General features: G+C 39.1%; 3 protein-coding genes and 2 non-coding genes across 5 annotated transcripts; 1 reads left to right on the forward strand and 4 right to left on the reverse strand.

Moving 5' to 3' along the window:
- Positions 1-434: 434 nt before the first annotated feature.
- ddah2 (dimethylarginine dimethylaminohydrolase 2) lies at positions 435-4,857 on the forward strand. Its single transcript, XM_058047365.1, has 6 exons — positions 435-601; positions 1,067-1,487; positions 3,043-3,231; positions 3,636-3,755; positions 4,043-4,186; positions 4,367-4,857. Exons 2-6 carry the CDS (start codon positions 1,188-1,190, stop codon positions 4,484-4,486), a joined length of 873 nt encoding a protein of 290 aa, XP_057903348.1. The 5' UTR covers positions 435-601; positions 1,067-1,187; the 3' UTR covers positions 4,487-4,857.
- A 1-nt stretch (position 4,858) lies between these two features.
- On the reverse strand, positions 4,859-8,140 carry rps5 (ribosomal protein S5). Its single transcript, XM_058047366.1, has 6 exons — positions 8,048-8,140; positions 7,095-7,198; positions 6,632-6,841; positions 5,458-5,586; positions 5,060-5,158; positions 4,859-4,963 (listed from the first exon to the last, which is right to left on the reverse strand). Coding segments are annotated over exons 1-6 (612 nt in total). The 5' UTR covers positions 8,049-8,140; the 3' UTR covers positions 4,859-4,894.
- Positions 5,235-5,369, reverse strand: LOC131102454 (small nucleolar RNA SNORA3/SNORA45 family). The gene has a single exon (XR_009119448.1). It is a non-coding gene; the product is annotated as a small nucleolar RNA SNORA3/SNORA45 family (small nucleolar RNA).
- LOC131102455 (small nucleolar RNA SNORA3/SNORA45 family) lies at positions 6,924-7,061 on the reverse strand. The gene has a single exon (XR_009119449.1). It is a non-coding gene; the product is annotated as a small nucleolar RNA SNORA3/SNORA45 family (small nucleolar RNA).
- A 339-nt stretch (positions 8,141-8,479) lies between the features above and the next one.
- On the reverse strand, positions 8,480-15,490 carry ppt2b (palmitoyl-protein thioesterase 2b). The gene is made up of 8 exons (XM_058047364.1): positions 15,164-15,490; positions 13,374-13,527; positions 12,416-12,511; positions 12,033-12,140; positions 11,875-11,958; positions 10,643-10,727; positions 10,310-10,364; positions 8,480-9,704 (listed from the first exon to the last, which is right to left on the reverse strand). The coding sequence occupies exons 1-8, from the start codon at positions 15,338-15,340 to the stop codon at positions 9,561-9,563; spliced, it is 903 nt and encodes a 300-aa protein (XP_057903347.1). The 5' UTR covers positions 15,341-15,490; the 3' UTR covers positions 8,480-9,560.
- Between the last annotated feature and the right edge of the window lie 42 nt (positions 15,491-15,532).

Raw genomic sequence — 15,532 nt, forward strand, 5'->3', positions numbered from 1 at the left:
GTTTTTTAAAGTAGTTTATTCTTACCAGCCTCTTGTATTGGCACCTTATTAACTTTATGAGGTCACTCGTTGTATTATTTACAGAAAACTGCGAATTAGAATATTTAATTTAACAATTTAGTTTAATTGTTGCTGTTATTTACATGTATTTATTTATTTATAGGGGCTTTGATCAAATGGAAACAGGGCACGTGGGGGAGGGTTGACGTGTAAAGGGTGGGGACTACATCCGTGTCAAAATAAATACAAACCGGAAATCACACTAACATAGTTAGGAAGGTCCAGCTTTTTTAAAGGTATTATTCTTAGTTGGAGGCGCATAGCGTTTTATTTAATCACACCCACGCGCCGTCGAGTTAATTTTCACAAAGCGTAATACCCTAAATACACCTAGTTTCCACCTAAAACTAACTAACGTATTTGGAGCGGTGGTTTATTTTGAAATCCTTAACCGGAAATTGTACAATTCAACACGGGGATGGGCGGGAGCCTAGACAAGCCAAAGGCAAAAAGGAGGATAACGGGAAACGGCCCTGTTTTGTGGAAATACATCAAACTGAGTGGAACGCGGGCGACCGTTTGGCCTCTACGCTCTAAAGTGGTAAAAAAATGTTAATTTTAAAGTTTAATTGCTTAGTTTTGGATATGGTTTCCCTTAAGGAGTAACTGTTTAAAGTATATTGCGAGTAATGCGTGAGTTTGGGCGTCGATGTTTACGTCACTGCTAATTAGCACAGCTTGCATTGATGCTGAGCTAATAACACCGCCAAACTTTTTTTGACGAATAAAGGTTGAAGAAATGAAGGATTTAGATTGGTAGTACCACTTAACAATTTAGTTACTTGTTTTACTGTTACTAACGTTTAGAAAGGAAAGGCTTTAATAAAGTTTCTTCGGTATTGTTAATATTGCTACGTAGTGTATTGATATGATAGCTTCTTAGCTAGTCTCGTGGTCTCTCGTGCCAATTATAATCCTCATTTAAGCCACGTGACCCTGAATGTCTAAGCCTGTTTGCTCTTATTGAAGTCTGTTTCCTGTTTTTTTGTGTGTGTGTTTTTTTTAGGCTGAGGACATCTTTATAGAAGAATGCTGGTCAGGAAGTAGATGAAGGTGTCCACTATCGTTTTTTTTGGATCCTGTGAAGAAGTTGCTTCTGTTTCCCACTTCCACTCGGCTCCACAGAGATGGCAAACATGTCCCCGTATGGCCTTTTCACCCACGCCGTGGTACGGGGCATCCCGGAGACCTTTGGGAAGGCGTTGGGAGACAATGATGAGAACAAGGAGGTCTCAGTGGACCTGGCCAAGGCTCAGCGACAGTTTGGGTGTCTGACGGGGGCTCTGAGGCAAAAAGTGGGCCTGCAGCTGATCGAGATCCCACCCGACCCGGAGCTGCCATTGAGCTGGAAGATAGAGGACGTGGCGGTGATCCAAGGAGACACGGCGCTCATCACCAGGCCCTTCAGAGAGCAGCGGCGTAGCGAGGTAACACGATGCCGCACATTATCTAATATAATTATGCAAATATAAATAATGGTACACTGTCATGAAAGGCAGCAGTCACATGTCCTGCAAGCCTCTTCCTGCTTTGAGAACGTCCTCTTCCTGCTTTGAGCATTTAACCTACAGCTGACATAACACACACCCGCTAGTTGTTTGTTTTGTCAGTTATTGACAGTTATTTGGCAAAGTTTAGCTACTCAATGAATTTATAGTAAATTTAATTTTGTGATTTCAGTTTTTCACAGTTTTAATTCTAATAAATGCTCTTTTATGTTAATACGGCCTATAATTAGTCCAAAAAAAATGCAAATTTCAGCAAATTATTATGTATGTTTTGCCTAAATTAAGCATTTTCAAACTTAGAAATGGTTCAATGAACTACAATGCTAATTTAAGGCATTCAGAAGATGCGTTGTAATGATATGTAGTAGTAGTAGTAGTATATGTAGTATAGGGTTTGAATGATCTCACAACAGGCGCAATAATCTCTAATACAGGCTACACGTCAAGCTAAATCTCAACTATCAACCCTTGATGCCCCCCCGTTGGGGGTTAGCATGCCAGCATTGCTAGCATTTTTTTTGCGAATTTTATAACTTAGAACTTAAGTCGTCACTTAGTGCTGTCATACTATATTAGCATGCTGACATAATTATGCTAACATTTTTAGCATTTTCAGTGGTAAGCACTTGGACAACACTCTGTAGTATTATTATGCCAGGTGTTTTTGAATGCGAATGTTAGCATGCTAACATTTGTAGCATTTTCAGTGGAAAGCACTTAGACCAACACTCTGTAGTATTATGCCAGGTGTTTTTGAATGCTAATGTTAGCATGCTAACATAGTTATGCTAACATTTTTCAGTGGTAAGCACTTGGACAACACTCTGTAGTATTATGCCAGGTGTTTTAGAATGCTAACATTAGCATGCTAATATAATTATGCTAACATTTGTAGCATTTTCAGTGGTAAGCACTTGGACAACACTCTGTAGTATTATGCCAGGTGTTTTAGAATGCTAACATTAGCATGCTAATATAATTATGCTAACATTTGTAGCATTTTCAGTGGTAAGCACTTAGACAACGCTCTGCAGTATTTTGCCAGGTGTTCTAGAATGCTAACATTAGCATGCTAATATAATTATGCTAACATTTGTAGCATTTTCAGTGGTAAGCACTTAGACCGACACTTAGCAGTATTGTTTTAGCATGCTAAGGTTAGCATTGTTAGCATTCTGTAAGTCAGTCATATTTATTCCTTCATTTTTAATCACATTTTGAAAAGAATGTATTTAATGTAACATTATTTTCTCAAATGTTTTTGTTGCTTTGCTGCAGTAGCGTAATCTCTATTCTTTTCTCTCCTTGTTAGAAAATGACATTTAAACAAAAGTAATTTTTTTTAGTGACTAAATGTAAACATGCAACATGTATGTTCTAACATAACCTCTAGTAATAAACTATATTTAGCTAACCTATTTGATACATCCCGGATCCGCTGACTGTTCAACATCCACGCCTCTCTTCCGTGCAGGTGGAGACGGTGCGGAGGGTGATGTCGGAGCTCAACCTGACCGTGGTGGAGATGGACGCCGTGCAGGGAACCTCTGAAGGGGCCACACTGGAGGGCAGCGACGTCCTCTTCACGGGGAGGGAGTTCTTTGTCGGCATCTCCTCTCATACCAACCACAAAGGAGCCGAAGTGCTGGCTGACACTTTCAGGGTAAGATGCTTGCTAGAAACACGACACGGTGATCGAGTGGTTACTGTAGAAAAAGAAAAATGTATATTTTTAAATTAAATCATGTTAAATGTGTGTAAATATAATGAAAATAAATGTAAACTCATAAGTCCCAAGTTTATATTTAGGGATGCGGTGATTTTTGGTGCAATTGTAACAAAGAAATACATAAATATTACATTTTTCTAATATTTTGCACTTACTAATAGAATTATTAGTGGTACAAGCAGATCTACACGGCTTCTAATCACAACGCAGACATTGCATGACTGTCTTGTTTGTAAAACCTGTTTGAGATAAAAGACAGACGCTGCCGATTATTTTAGCAACGCCTTTGTTTGTTCATGCTCTGCAATGTCTGTACAACCCCACTGTGATGCGTGCAGGACTTCTCCGTGTCCACCGTGCCAGTCTGCAGCGGAGCCCGACTGAAGAACATCTGCTCAATGGGAGGCGCAAACACCATCATCATCAGCAACAGCAACGGGGCCAAGAAGACTCTCAGGGTGGGTGTGTCCAGCAGCGTCAACGTTACACCACTTTAGGCCTTCCAAGATGGTTGATGCAGTAGCATGTTGATAGTCAATCAAACTCACTTGTATGTCTTAACATAAACACTATATAAAGGCACAGACTGGTAGAAAAGAGTCATGTTAGAGCACTCAATCACTGTTAAACTTGTAAACCACAGCGCCATCTGCTGGCACAATACCTGCACTTGCACTTCTATTCAGCAAAAACCTAAGCAGTGTAATAAAGGTGTATTTTTTTTTTCTTTCTCTCGTGTGTCCAGATGATGGAGCAGCTGACCGATCACCACTACGATATCGTCACCGTGCCGGAGCAGTCGGCAGCCAACTGCATTTACATAAAATCTCAATCCAAGAGAGACTTCCTGCTCCACAGGCCGGCGGAGGAATGTCCCGACAGCGTCCCTGTAAGTTTACTTTGCTTCTAAAACAGCGACATCAAACCAGCTGCAGATGAAAGCACGGTTAAGATGGGTTGACACGCGAGTCTTCGTTAATAGTTCCTATTCATGCAATTAAACAGAAAATTAATAATTTATCAACGTTATTGTATGTATGCCAAGTTGTACTTCCTGTTTCGTTCCCAGGCCTTCCAGAAGCTGCAAGACTACACCTTCTTGCCGACAGCCTGCAGCGAAGCCGCCAAACTGGGAGCGTCGCTGTCCTCACTTTGCCTCCTCGTCAATAAGAAGTACACATATTTCTGATTGGTCCAAAAACCAAGGTATGATGGCGGCCTAACCGCCAACTGTATACAGCACTACAGTAAATGACAGTACAGCTTGCATTTGACAGCTGTTATACTATGCAGTGTAATGCTTGTACAGTAGTTTGCAATGACTTACCTGCTCCATTTCTTGCTGAATGTATTACCCATATGAGGGGCCAAAGTAACGGTAAAGGTTTTGTAAAGTTAGCTTTTATAGACCTGATTGTGCAGAAGTACCAACTGAAGGTGAATTCCAGCTACATTAACCACTTCCTGTGTGTACAAAATACAGAATGTATAATGCTAACTTACTGTAGATGATGGTGTTAAATGTATTGAGGCTAAATAAAGAAATTTCTAAGCCACTGAGTGACGTATCCAAATTTGTTTATTCTCAAAAGTACATTTAACGGTTGGACTTGGCAACTCTCTCCAGCTCATCTTTCTTCTTGATGGCGTAGGAATTGGATGAACCCTGGAATAAAGGTTTGAGTGACAGTCAACGACAACATACATAAGGTACATTAAAGTACAACACAGCCACTACAGTAAGAACATGAACAGGACACACCTTGGCGGCATTGATGAGCTCATCAGCCAGACACTCTGCAATAGTCTTGATGTTCCTGAAGGCAGCTTCTCTTGCTCCGGTGCACAGCAGCCAAATAGCCTGCAAGACAACAGTAACGATTAAGATGGAGAGTAAGGCAAACGTGTGTGGTGATGAAAGCACAAAGCCTTTGGAGTGATGTGTCTGAGTTGGTGATTGGCTGGACTACTACAGACAGACCACAGCCAATGAATAAGCAAAGACATTTACTCTGCGAGAACTCTAGCACACCAGGACAACATTGATGCCAAGGCGTGACTCTAGCCTCGCTAACATAAGACATGCTAACAAGAAGTGATTTTTAGCTGATGTTTCTCCTAATTTCCAGAATGTGGATGAAGAAAATGTTTGATAATGACCTGGTTGACCCTACGCAGGGGTGACACATCCACGGCCTGCCTCCTGACGGTACCAGCACGCCCGATACGGGTGGAGTCCTCACGAGGCCCGCTGTTGATGATGGCGTTCACCAAGACTTGGAGGGGGTTCTACGACAAAGACAGTGGAACCCGTTAGCATGGTTAGCATTGGTTAACATTAAAAATCTACACCACAACTGTGCCTCGGTTTTGCATGTTAAGTCCATCTGTGTTTTATCATAATCCAAGTTACATCGACCGTTTAGCTCATCAGTAGCTAACGTAAAACCCTGTTTTACATGCATATTAAATGAACATTAAATTTACTTTTAGCTTCATTGAAGGCCTGATTGTTCTAGAAGACATTAGGCAGTGAGGTCACTACTACGACAAACTCAAAATGCAAGCTAACGCTAATGTATCACATACTGCGGTACGCCTTGGTTTTTATTATTTCCAAAAGGTCAGAAAAACTAAAACATGAAAACAAAGGCAACTTGTCCTTTTAGCAAATAATTTAAGTCCAATTAATGAATTTCAAATCCCAAAAAATATTAGCTTTACAAAAAAAAAAAGCAAACTAATGGCGTGGACTTTGCCTATCATGACGAGATAGAATCCAAGTATTTGATCGTTTGTCAATTTGTTAAACGAATGAAAATTTAATCTATTTCTATATATAATTAACAGTTTTACATGCAGAAATCAATGCGACTAATGTAAAGGACACGAACATTTAACATTTGTCAATTAAGTTGTTTGCGAAGACGGCAAGGAAAGATGACGAGGGGACACCATTGCTGAGGCGTTCAAAATCAAAAAGATATGTATTTTTAAGATACATTTCAGCGAGTTAATCCACAATTATATTGAAATATAACCTTTTTGTGTGTTTCTAATATAAATGCACATAATGGGACTCACCTATTCCATAGACAAAAGCTAGCCATTAAAACTACAAAAAAATGTTAGTTTTACAGCAATGCTGTGACATCTATTATATTCATGTAATTCAATATTTTAGCGTACTTATAATTTAAAGCATTACTGGAACTAGGAGCTTTTTTACAGAAAAAGTGCATCCCATTATGTGCATTCTTAGCCGTATCTTGTGTATATTTAACATTCCAAAAGTGCAGCATTCCTTTAATAGCTTGGAAAATATGCCACCCACCTCTCCGGTCAGCAGGTGAATGATCTCGAAGGCGTGCTTGACGATGCGCACCGTCATCAGCTTCTTGCCGTTGTTGCGGCCGTGCATCATCATGGAGTTGGTCAGACGCTCCACGATGGGGCACTGGGCCTTGCGGAAGCGCTTGGCGGCGTAGCGGCCTCCGGAGTGCGGCAGGTACTTGGCGTACTTTTCCTTTACGGCAATGTAGTCCTGTATGCGACAAAAAAAACGGGTAAATTTAGTGAGACTCAAACGTAAGCGACAGCTCATTCGACGAGTACGAGTGAAGGCGTCATGTGTCTGAGTTGGTGATTGGCTGCGTCACCACAATTGGCAGCCAACGAATAACAAAGACTTTTTTTTTACTCTGCGAGCACTCTAGCACGCCAGGACAACGGAGGAAGTGCCGAGGCGTGACTCTAGCCTCGCTTTCGTTCGCATCCTACCATCCCGTGGCGCTCACCTGCAGGGAAATGTCATTGATCTGGACATCGTCGGTGCTCCATTTGCCAAAGAGCTTGATCTCGGGGGTCTCGGCCACGGCGGGCGCAGTCTCCCACTCAGTCACTGTGCAATAAATTCAAGTTAGTTTCAAAAGTATCATTTTACAGCAAACTGAGCCATGGCTGTAAAACACAGGAAGTGATTAACTACCAGTAAATGCTAAAACATGAACAAAAAGTATGTTTAACTAAAATATACTTCCATTTTTCCATCATTTAATTGTTTAAATTAATTATTTAATGGAACTGTGTTGAGCGTGACTGAAAATAAGCGAAATTAAAACAATACATCGTTGGTGTGTACATCCGGGTATTTCAAGAACCATATATGCGCATGCCCAATGGAGATTTGACTATAGCTTTAAACATTAGCATTAGTATTAAAGTCAACGGCGACCGTTTTTGTGCACCGGCGTTGTTTTTGTTTCAGTAACCGTGAACCGTGACTAATTGATAAGGTGTAAAATTAAAACACCGCGTAACATAACGCTAAAAATGACATGACATTTGCAAGGCCTTCGCGGACGTCTTCATTCTGGTTAGCCAACTCATGCTAACGCAGTCGGTTAGTTGATAGCTGCCCTTAAAACATCATTCAGCTTGAGTACACAATGTTTTCAAAGTTTCGCTACGATAATGTAGCAATACAAGTTTTAAAAAGTTTTAAAATTGTAAAGTATAAAAGATTTTTATCAGTGAGCTAGCTTCCACATGGGCTAACGGGGTTAGCCGCACTGCAGCGCCTAGCATTGTCGTGCGGGACAAAAAAACTTAAAAAAATAACACTTCAGCGACATTAATATCCTTAAGTAGCCTCTAACGAATTCCATGAATCGATATTATTTCTATAAATGCTATAATATATGTCTTTAGCACATGAAAAGTGAAGAAAAAATATGTATACGGGACTCACTGGTGTCTGACGGCGTGTACCACACTTCACAAGAGACGGAAAAGGGCCTCGCGACGGCGCCGCTCACACATATCCGGTGGAGACATGACGTACTTCCGCTAATACAGGCTGGGAATTGTAGTTTTCATACTTAAAAGGCCTGTAAGTGGTTCCGGCTGTCGATAGTACAGAATTTATGGTAGGTTTAAGACAGAATGTATTTTTTTTTAATCCAAAAACATTTATTTGATTAATGAAATAAAAAACACAACTTGAAACCCTTATTGTCAGATATTTTTGTAGTTTATCGCCTGTGTTTACATCTAAAAAGGCTGAATTTTAATTACCATGCCAATTATTAAAAACTACCTTTATATAATACATTTAAATAGCCATATATTTTTTCATTTTAATAAGCAGTCTGACCCTAAACATATTTTTAAAAACCTTTTTTATTGAAGACACAACACATCACCGACAAGGTACACTCTATAATAAAAATAGTCAATATAATTACATCTTTTTAAAAAGTGTCAATTTTTACATGTGGTAGAGCTTGAAATTTGCACATGAAGTATGACGTCCCTTAAAGCCATACCATAAACAGTTATGTCGATTCCTTTATACTACAGTACATGATCCAAACAAAGCAAAATATTCAAAAATACAGTATACAATTAAATAAAACATAACACTTCATCTTCCCTTCTTTAGGTTAAAGCTTTCCCAATCATGTCTTAGTGTATTATTCCTTTCAGGAAGTATTAAAAAAATCCCTTCAGTTCTGCCAAAATGTAATATTCCTTATCTAAAATACTGCAGTACAGTTGAGAAGTTGTTGAAACGGCTAAATACTAATACAATGAAATGTAAAGATTGAGAAATGAATGGTAAATAGAGCTGAAACTACTGATTATTTTCTTATATCAAGTTTTTCCACATTAAAACAACACTGCCATCCTGCCAATGTCTTAGCACTTACGGTATGCAACCTTTGACATTGACACATGGCGGGGAAATGTAAGGCTGCAGCTACTTCTAATACAGCTATGGTATTTGAGCACGTATACAAATGTAATACAAGGACTGCATTAAACAGGAGTTATAAGGCAGTGAGTCTGTGCATGAAAACAGGATGACAAAAACGTCGCTCAGGCACTGTTGTGTTGCTTTGAGGTACATTGTGTGACCAAATACATGATACACACGTGGACGAGATGCCTTTTTGATGAATGAAATAAAAGAAAACTAAAGAAAACACATACTTTTTACTTATGCTTCCTATGTATGCAAGTAATATTCCTGGGAGTTTCTGCTTAGTCATAGCTTTAAAGCTGGTAATCCTACACCTTTGTGTGAGTATTTACACTCCAAAACCTTACATTTGTGCCTTCCTAACAACAGCAACAATAAAAACAAGTCAAAAAAACAACAATAGTACCTCCATTACCTACACAAATGTTCATTCATTGTCTTTTTATGCAGTCGGAAGCCAGATTCTGATGAAGCTGACGAGAAAATAATAATAAGTGTTTTATACCAGCCACTTTTCCATACAGGTGTGAAAGACGGTCTCATTGGAGTGCCACCACACGTGCTGGACGTCAGGAATGGAACACAAGATGAGATCGCCGCGAGCCGCCAGCGACTTCAAACCGAAGACATCCTTTAAGTAGATCTGTGAGAAGACACGGCGCAGACTTATATTATTACAGTAAACCTCGGATATATCGGATTCAATTGTTCCCACTGGTTTTGTCCGATATAAGCGAAATCCGTTATATGCGTATACCGGAAAATGTCCGTTTTACGCATATACCAGATATAAATCCGATATATGCGTAAATCGGATTTTATCCGTTATAAAAAGGCACTTCCTTGACTATGTTTCCAATGTACCTGGACGCGCAGGCAACGCTGCAAACGCTGCAAATGACGTCGTATAGCGGCCTGTCACGATTCGGCGAATCGGAGCGCCACGATGCGGCCATCCGATATATGCGAAGGAAATTTAATGGAAATGCATTGGAACGGGACTGGAGATTTTGTCCGAAATAGGCGAAATCCGTTATAAAAAATCCGATATATGCAATGAATTTTTATTGGAAATGCATTACAGAAAAATTGGTTCTTTTTTATCTGTCCGTTGTGAGCGAATTTCCGATATATCCGAGGTTTACTGTATTATATATTCCCCTTTATGATGAATCCACTACTTTGGGCTGCTACTCGAATAACATTAAAAACTCTGAACGGCCATTTGTCAACATTAAACCCACTCACGTCTTGACTCTGCATCTCAATGACAGTCTCGTTGTCGTCGAAGAATCCAAACTGACTGAAAGAAAAAAAAAAAAGTACAAGAGACAAGCTTGTAAATGTTTGAACGCATCCTATGAGTGTCATGTGTTTGTCCGCATGCAAAGAGAAGAAAAACATTCATGTCTGTGACCCAGGAAATGATCATGTGAACATCAAATGAACATTCCCAAGGACGTAATACGACTAATACATCACATGGTCAAATATGCACCCACATATTCCGAAAATGAGATGACATCCATTCCTGTGACAACACAGGCAGTGTGTGTTAAGCTCCAATGAAGGAAATCTCACCTGGATTGCCATGGAGTGATGACTCCATCATCCGGTCCTCCGACAAGCACCAGCTTGCTGATTTTTAAGAAGTTTTTCTTCCACTCTGAGAGTTAGATGGAAAAGATTTCTTTTAAATGTGGTGTGTGCCGACAAAAAAAGGAGGAATTCTATACAACACAGATGATGCTACCAGTACTCAATAATGGTGGTGTCGTTATTTTCTTTTAAACAGATGAAGTCATCTTATTAAAAAACAAATAAATGTGCATTTCAAAGCATAATAGCATAGAGAAAGAAATCGTTTATCTTGGTTAACTGGTTAAGTGACTTTTTTCTCGCAGTTAGAGCATGAAAAAGCATTTTACGACCTTCTGAATGCTTTTTTTTTTTACATTAGAGCCCTCTAGACATGAAATAACACCCCTATAATCACACCTACACTCATATTAACCTATATATGTAAGTGTAAATGTTACACTTAAGGGGGAAAAGTTAATAAAAAGCTAATAAATTGACAATAAAAGCACAAATACTGGGGATTTCAGAAAACAACAGATGGATTGATACAGGACTCTACAAGAAGCAATGAAGTCTGTAAAATTAAATAATAAAAAAATAAAAAATAGTTACAACTATATTGCTGAAAATGGTAATATTAATGATGATTATAATAATGGTGATAATAATAACAATAACAATGGTAATAATGATAAAGATTATAACAATAATGATAATGATAATAATAATAGGGGAAAACAAGACTGTGGCATGAACATGATTATATCTTAAAAAGGGGTAGGAATTCATAAGCTTTGCTTCAGCCTACTCCTTTTGGTCTTGTGATCAGATAGTTGAATACAAATGTAAATAATGGAAAGTTATATTTGGATTGATGTAAGAAATGCACTGTAATGTTTCATATATTTGCCCAAAAAAAAAAATAAAAAAATTATAGAAAATAAGCCATTTAAGACATAAATAAGACTTGTACTCTGTGTGTTGCTTCCGGACATTATTATAATATTATAATATATTATTATAATTATTGTAATAGTTTGCATGTTCTCCCCGTGCATGCGTGGGTTTTCTCCGGGTACTCCGGTTTCCTCCCACATTCCAAAAACATGCTAGGTTAATTAGAGACTCCAAATTGTCCATAGGTATGAATGTGAGTGTGAATGGTTGTTTGTCTATATGTGCCCTGTGATTGGCTGGCCACCAGTCCTAAACTCAAGCATGACTTTGCTGACCTGTTGCATTTGGGTTGTGTCTCTCGCTGTTGAGCAACGCCAGGTAATCACTGCTGTTGACATACATGTCCCTGTGGTGGGGGTCTGGAGAAGAGGAGGCAACAGAACATGAATGGATTTCATTGTGGATTATGACAGAGTTAGTGTTTGAGTCTCACCATTCCAATAGTTGCAGATGGATATCCTCTGGCCTATGGCCGTGTAACACAGGTGGTACAGGTTGGATTTCACAAACTGAGGGAAAAGGTACCTCAAGTAGTCGGTATCTAAGAAAGGGCAGAAACAGGACCTTGTAGTGACGGCCCGCCATAGTTACATTTGGACCTCCACATAAAGATTTGTGTTCTGTGACTATATAAAGATGGAATATACCAAAATAAAGATTACACGCCTGTCCTTCATCAGAAAAAAAAGTTTGTTTCTACCTTCTTCTGTTAATCAGCAAAATATTGGTAAGTTTCAGGAAAATATCAGTTCCCGACTAAAAAAAGGGAGAAAACCACACTTCCTGGATCGGGAGCCATTCAGAGGAAGAACTCACCTCCATATTGTCCGGCTTGAGGAGAGGACAGCGAGATGAACGTGTGCACGTTGTGATCGGGCAAAGTGGAGAGGATTCCTCTGCAAACCAGCCCACCTGGAATAACATTATTATAATATATAATATATTCAGCCAAATATAATGATGCCATCAGTGGTTGACTTATAATAATAGTTTTACATGCAGAAAACACTTCGAAATGCTTATTAATGAAGAATGAAAAGGATTTAACGTAACTTTAAAATGCTGAAATAGCTCCACACAGAGATGGCTGAAGGTGGAATTGAACTCGGGTCTCCTTGCTCCTAACTAACCACTTTCCATGCCGCATGTCCTCCAATGAACTGCTTTGCTCAGACACAATGGGGAAACTTCAAAACTCATATTGGTACTTCTTTGTATATTTTTAGGTACACCTTTGGATTGTTAAGTTACTGTGTGATGAGTTTAGTGTTTTTTTGCAAGCATAAACATAAATAAATAAGCTAATACACATGTTGTTTTCTATGATAGACATGGTTTTGGAATGTGGGAGGAAACCGGAGTACCCGGAGAAAACCCACGCATGCACGGGGAGAACATGCAAACTCCACACACAGATGGCCGAGGCGGGAATTGAACACTGGTCTCCTAGCTGTGAGGTCTGCGTGCTAACCACTCGACCTCCCTGCTGCCTTTTCTGCATGTTTAACTATAAAAACAGGTGAATGTTTTTGGTTTTCTGTAATTGACTAATGGGATTTGCATGATTTCTTAATGGAAAAATTAATTCGGTCAGCGTCCTTTTTGGTTAGAGTGGGACCTTCTGGTGTGTATTAATGACACTAACCAAGGTTCCCCTGTACTTGAAACTGAATCTACAGCAGAAGGAAACATACACACTTTATAGAGAACAGACATCAGCTTTTGCAGTAAGTAATGCAGTAACACTATAACAACTCAACACATGAACACACACCTTGAGAGTAGCAGATAAAATGGACCCCATCGGCAGAATTTTGCATGATTGGATAAATGGCGGCCTTGAAACCCTCCACTTGCTTCCACATGGGCTGGAGACTTGCACTTCGGTCAAACAGGTCAATCACAGTCACATTTGTTCCCGGGTGAGACTAAAGGAGGGAGAAGGAGAACGTATCCAGGTTATTAATTGTCAGATATCTCCCTTGCTATAATAAGAATATTATACAGAAAAAGATAGAGTAAAAAAAATCTAAGTATTTAATGATGATCAAAAAAAATTTTTTATTACATTTTAATAAGATACAATACAAGAAAAAAAAATATAAGGTGTAATTTCAGAAAAATCTACATAATGCAGCGGTTTTCAACCCAATAAGTGTTAGGGCCACATTGAAAAAAAAACAGATTATTTTAATATGCTGTTGTAACAGGCATTGCCTGAGACAGCTATGAAAATGGGGGGGCTTATGTGACCTATGGGAAAGGTAAGATTACTTAATAAAGACTTTTTTTCGCCCTCATAAATTGGTGACGTTATTCTCTTTTTCTAATGCTTCTAACCCACTTTTCTGGTCAAAAAAACAAGAGAAACCTCACACAGGCTCAACAGGGGCCCCAGGATCACCCAAAAACAGGGCGGTGATTTTTGACAAAAAACGTACGGGTTAGTATGCCATTTTTTTCTGTTTTTTCAACTTGCTTCTAGCCCACTTTTCTGGTAAAAAAAAAAAAACGAAACCTCACACAGGCTCAACAAGGGCCCCAGGAGCACCCAAAAACGGCATAAAATGGCGGTGATTTTTGACAAAAAACGTAAGGGTTAGTATGTCGTTTCTTTCTGTTTTTTTCAACTTGCTTCTAACCCACTTTTCTGGTCAAAAAAAAAAAAACTCACACAGGCTCAACAGGGGCCCCAGGAGCACCCAAAAACGGCATAAAATGGCGGCGTTTGAGGGCGAAGATTTTTGACAAAAAACACAAGGGTATGTCGTTTTTTTCAACTTGCTTCTAACCCACTTTTCTGGTAAAAAAAAAACAACAAAAAAACAGAAACTTCACACACACACAACAGGGGCCCCAGGAGCACCCAAAAACGGCATAAAATGGCGGTGTTTGAGGGTGAAGATTTTTGACAAAAAACATAAGTCGTTGACAAAAAACATAAGGGGTTAGTATGTAGTTTTTTTCAGATTTTTCAACTTGCTCCTAAAGCACTTTTCTGGTTAAAAAAACAAACAAAACAAGGGAAACCTCACACACACTCAACAGGGGCCCCAGAAGCACCCAAAAACGTCATAAAATGGCGCCGTGTTCCCCCCAATGTATCGTTGTATGTATCGTTAGTAAATGTATGTTATTTTTAACTGTATAAATACATATGTCCCTTCATTACTCAGTGAATAATTCACAACTTCTGATGCCTTTTAACTTCATCAAAATGCGTGATATCTGGTTTCAACATACATATTTAACTTTCCTAAGCGTAACAAAAGATGGAAGTTAATCTTGTCTTAAGTCAATATCACCTTATCTTGCACAACTCGGTTGGAAAACTTGTGAAAAGCTCGAGATAAGATGGTAAAAAAAATGTTATGGGGAAAAATGATTTGTGCATACATACATACGTACATAACACATGGAACCAACCACTGTATTAAAAAAACACACACACATCGATTAGATAATGATTAGATGCGTTCACTTGTCCAATGAACTCACAAACCCATCATTTATAAATACACTGTTACTATAAAATAACAAATAATACACTTATTATACACCCACCTCGTTAATAAAATGTTGTAGGTTCTTAAAATCTCCCGAGCTGTCGAACAAGCCGTGTACGATGATCACCGGCTTGTAGGCGACCACAGCTGCCCAGAGACCTCCAACCAAAAGCGGCCAGAAAACACCGACTGCACCGCTACTCCGGTTTACCAAACCAGTGACGAAGCTCTTCATGATAATAACCTTTTTTTAAAAAAATAAATAAATACACAATATAAAAAGTTATCTACTTACACAGAGAGGTGATAAATACACTTAAATTAAAAGTTAAAACCCGCTCCATTTCCACTTTAGCCAGATATCACAGCGTTGGCGTGTTTTTATTTGTTCCGGTCTGCTATCAAACGTCACGCCTTTGCCGTTACG

Source organism: Doryrhamphus excisus, chromosome 14, assembly GCF_030265055.1.
Source record: "Doryrhamphus excisus isolate RoL2022-K1 chromosome 14, RoL_Dexc_1.0, whole genome shotgun sequence".
Lineage (NCBI taxonomy): Eukaryota > Metazoa > Chordata > Actinopteri > Syngnathiformes > Syngnathidae > Doryrhamphus > Doryrhamphus excisus.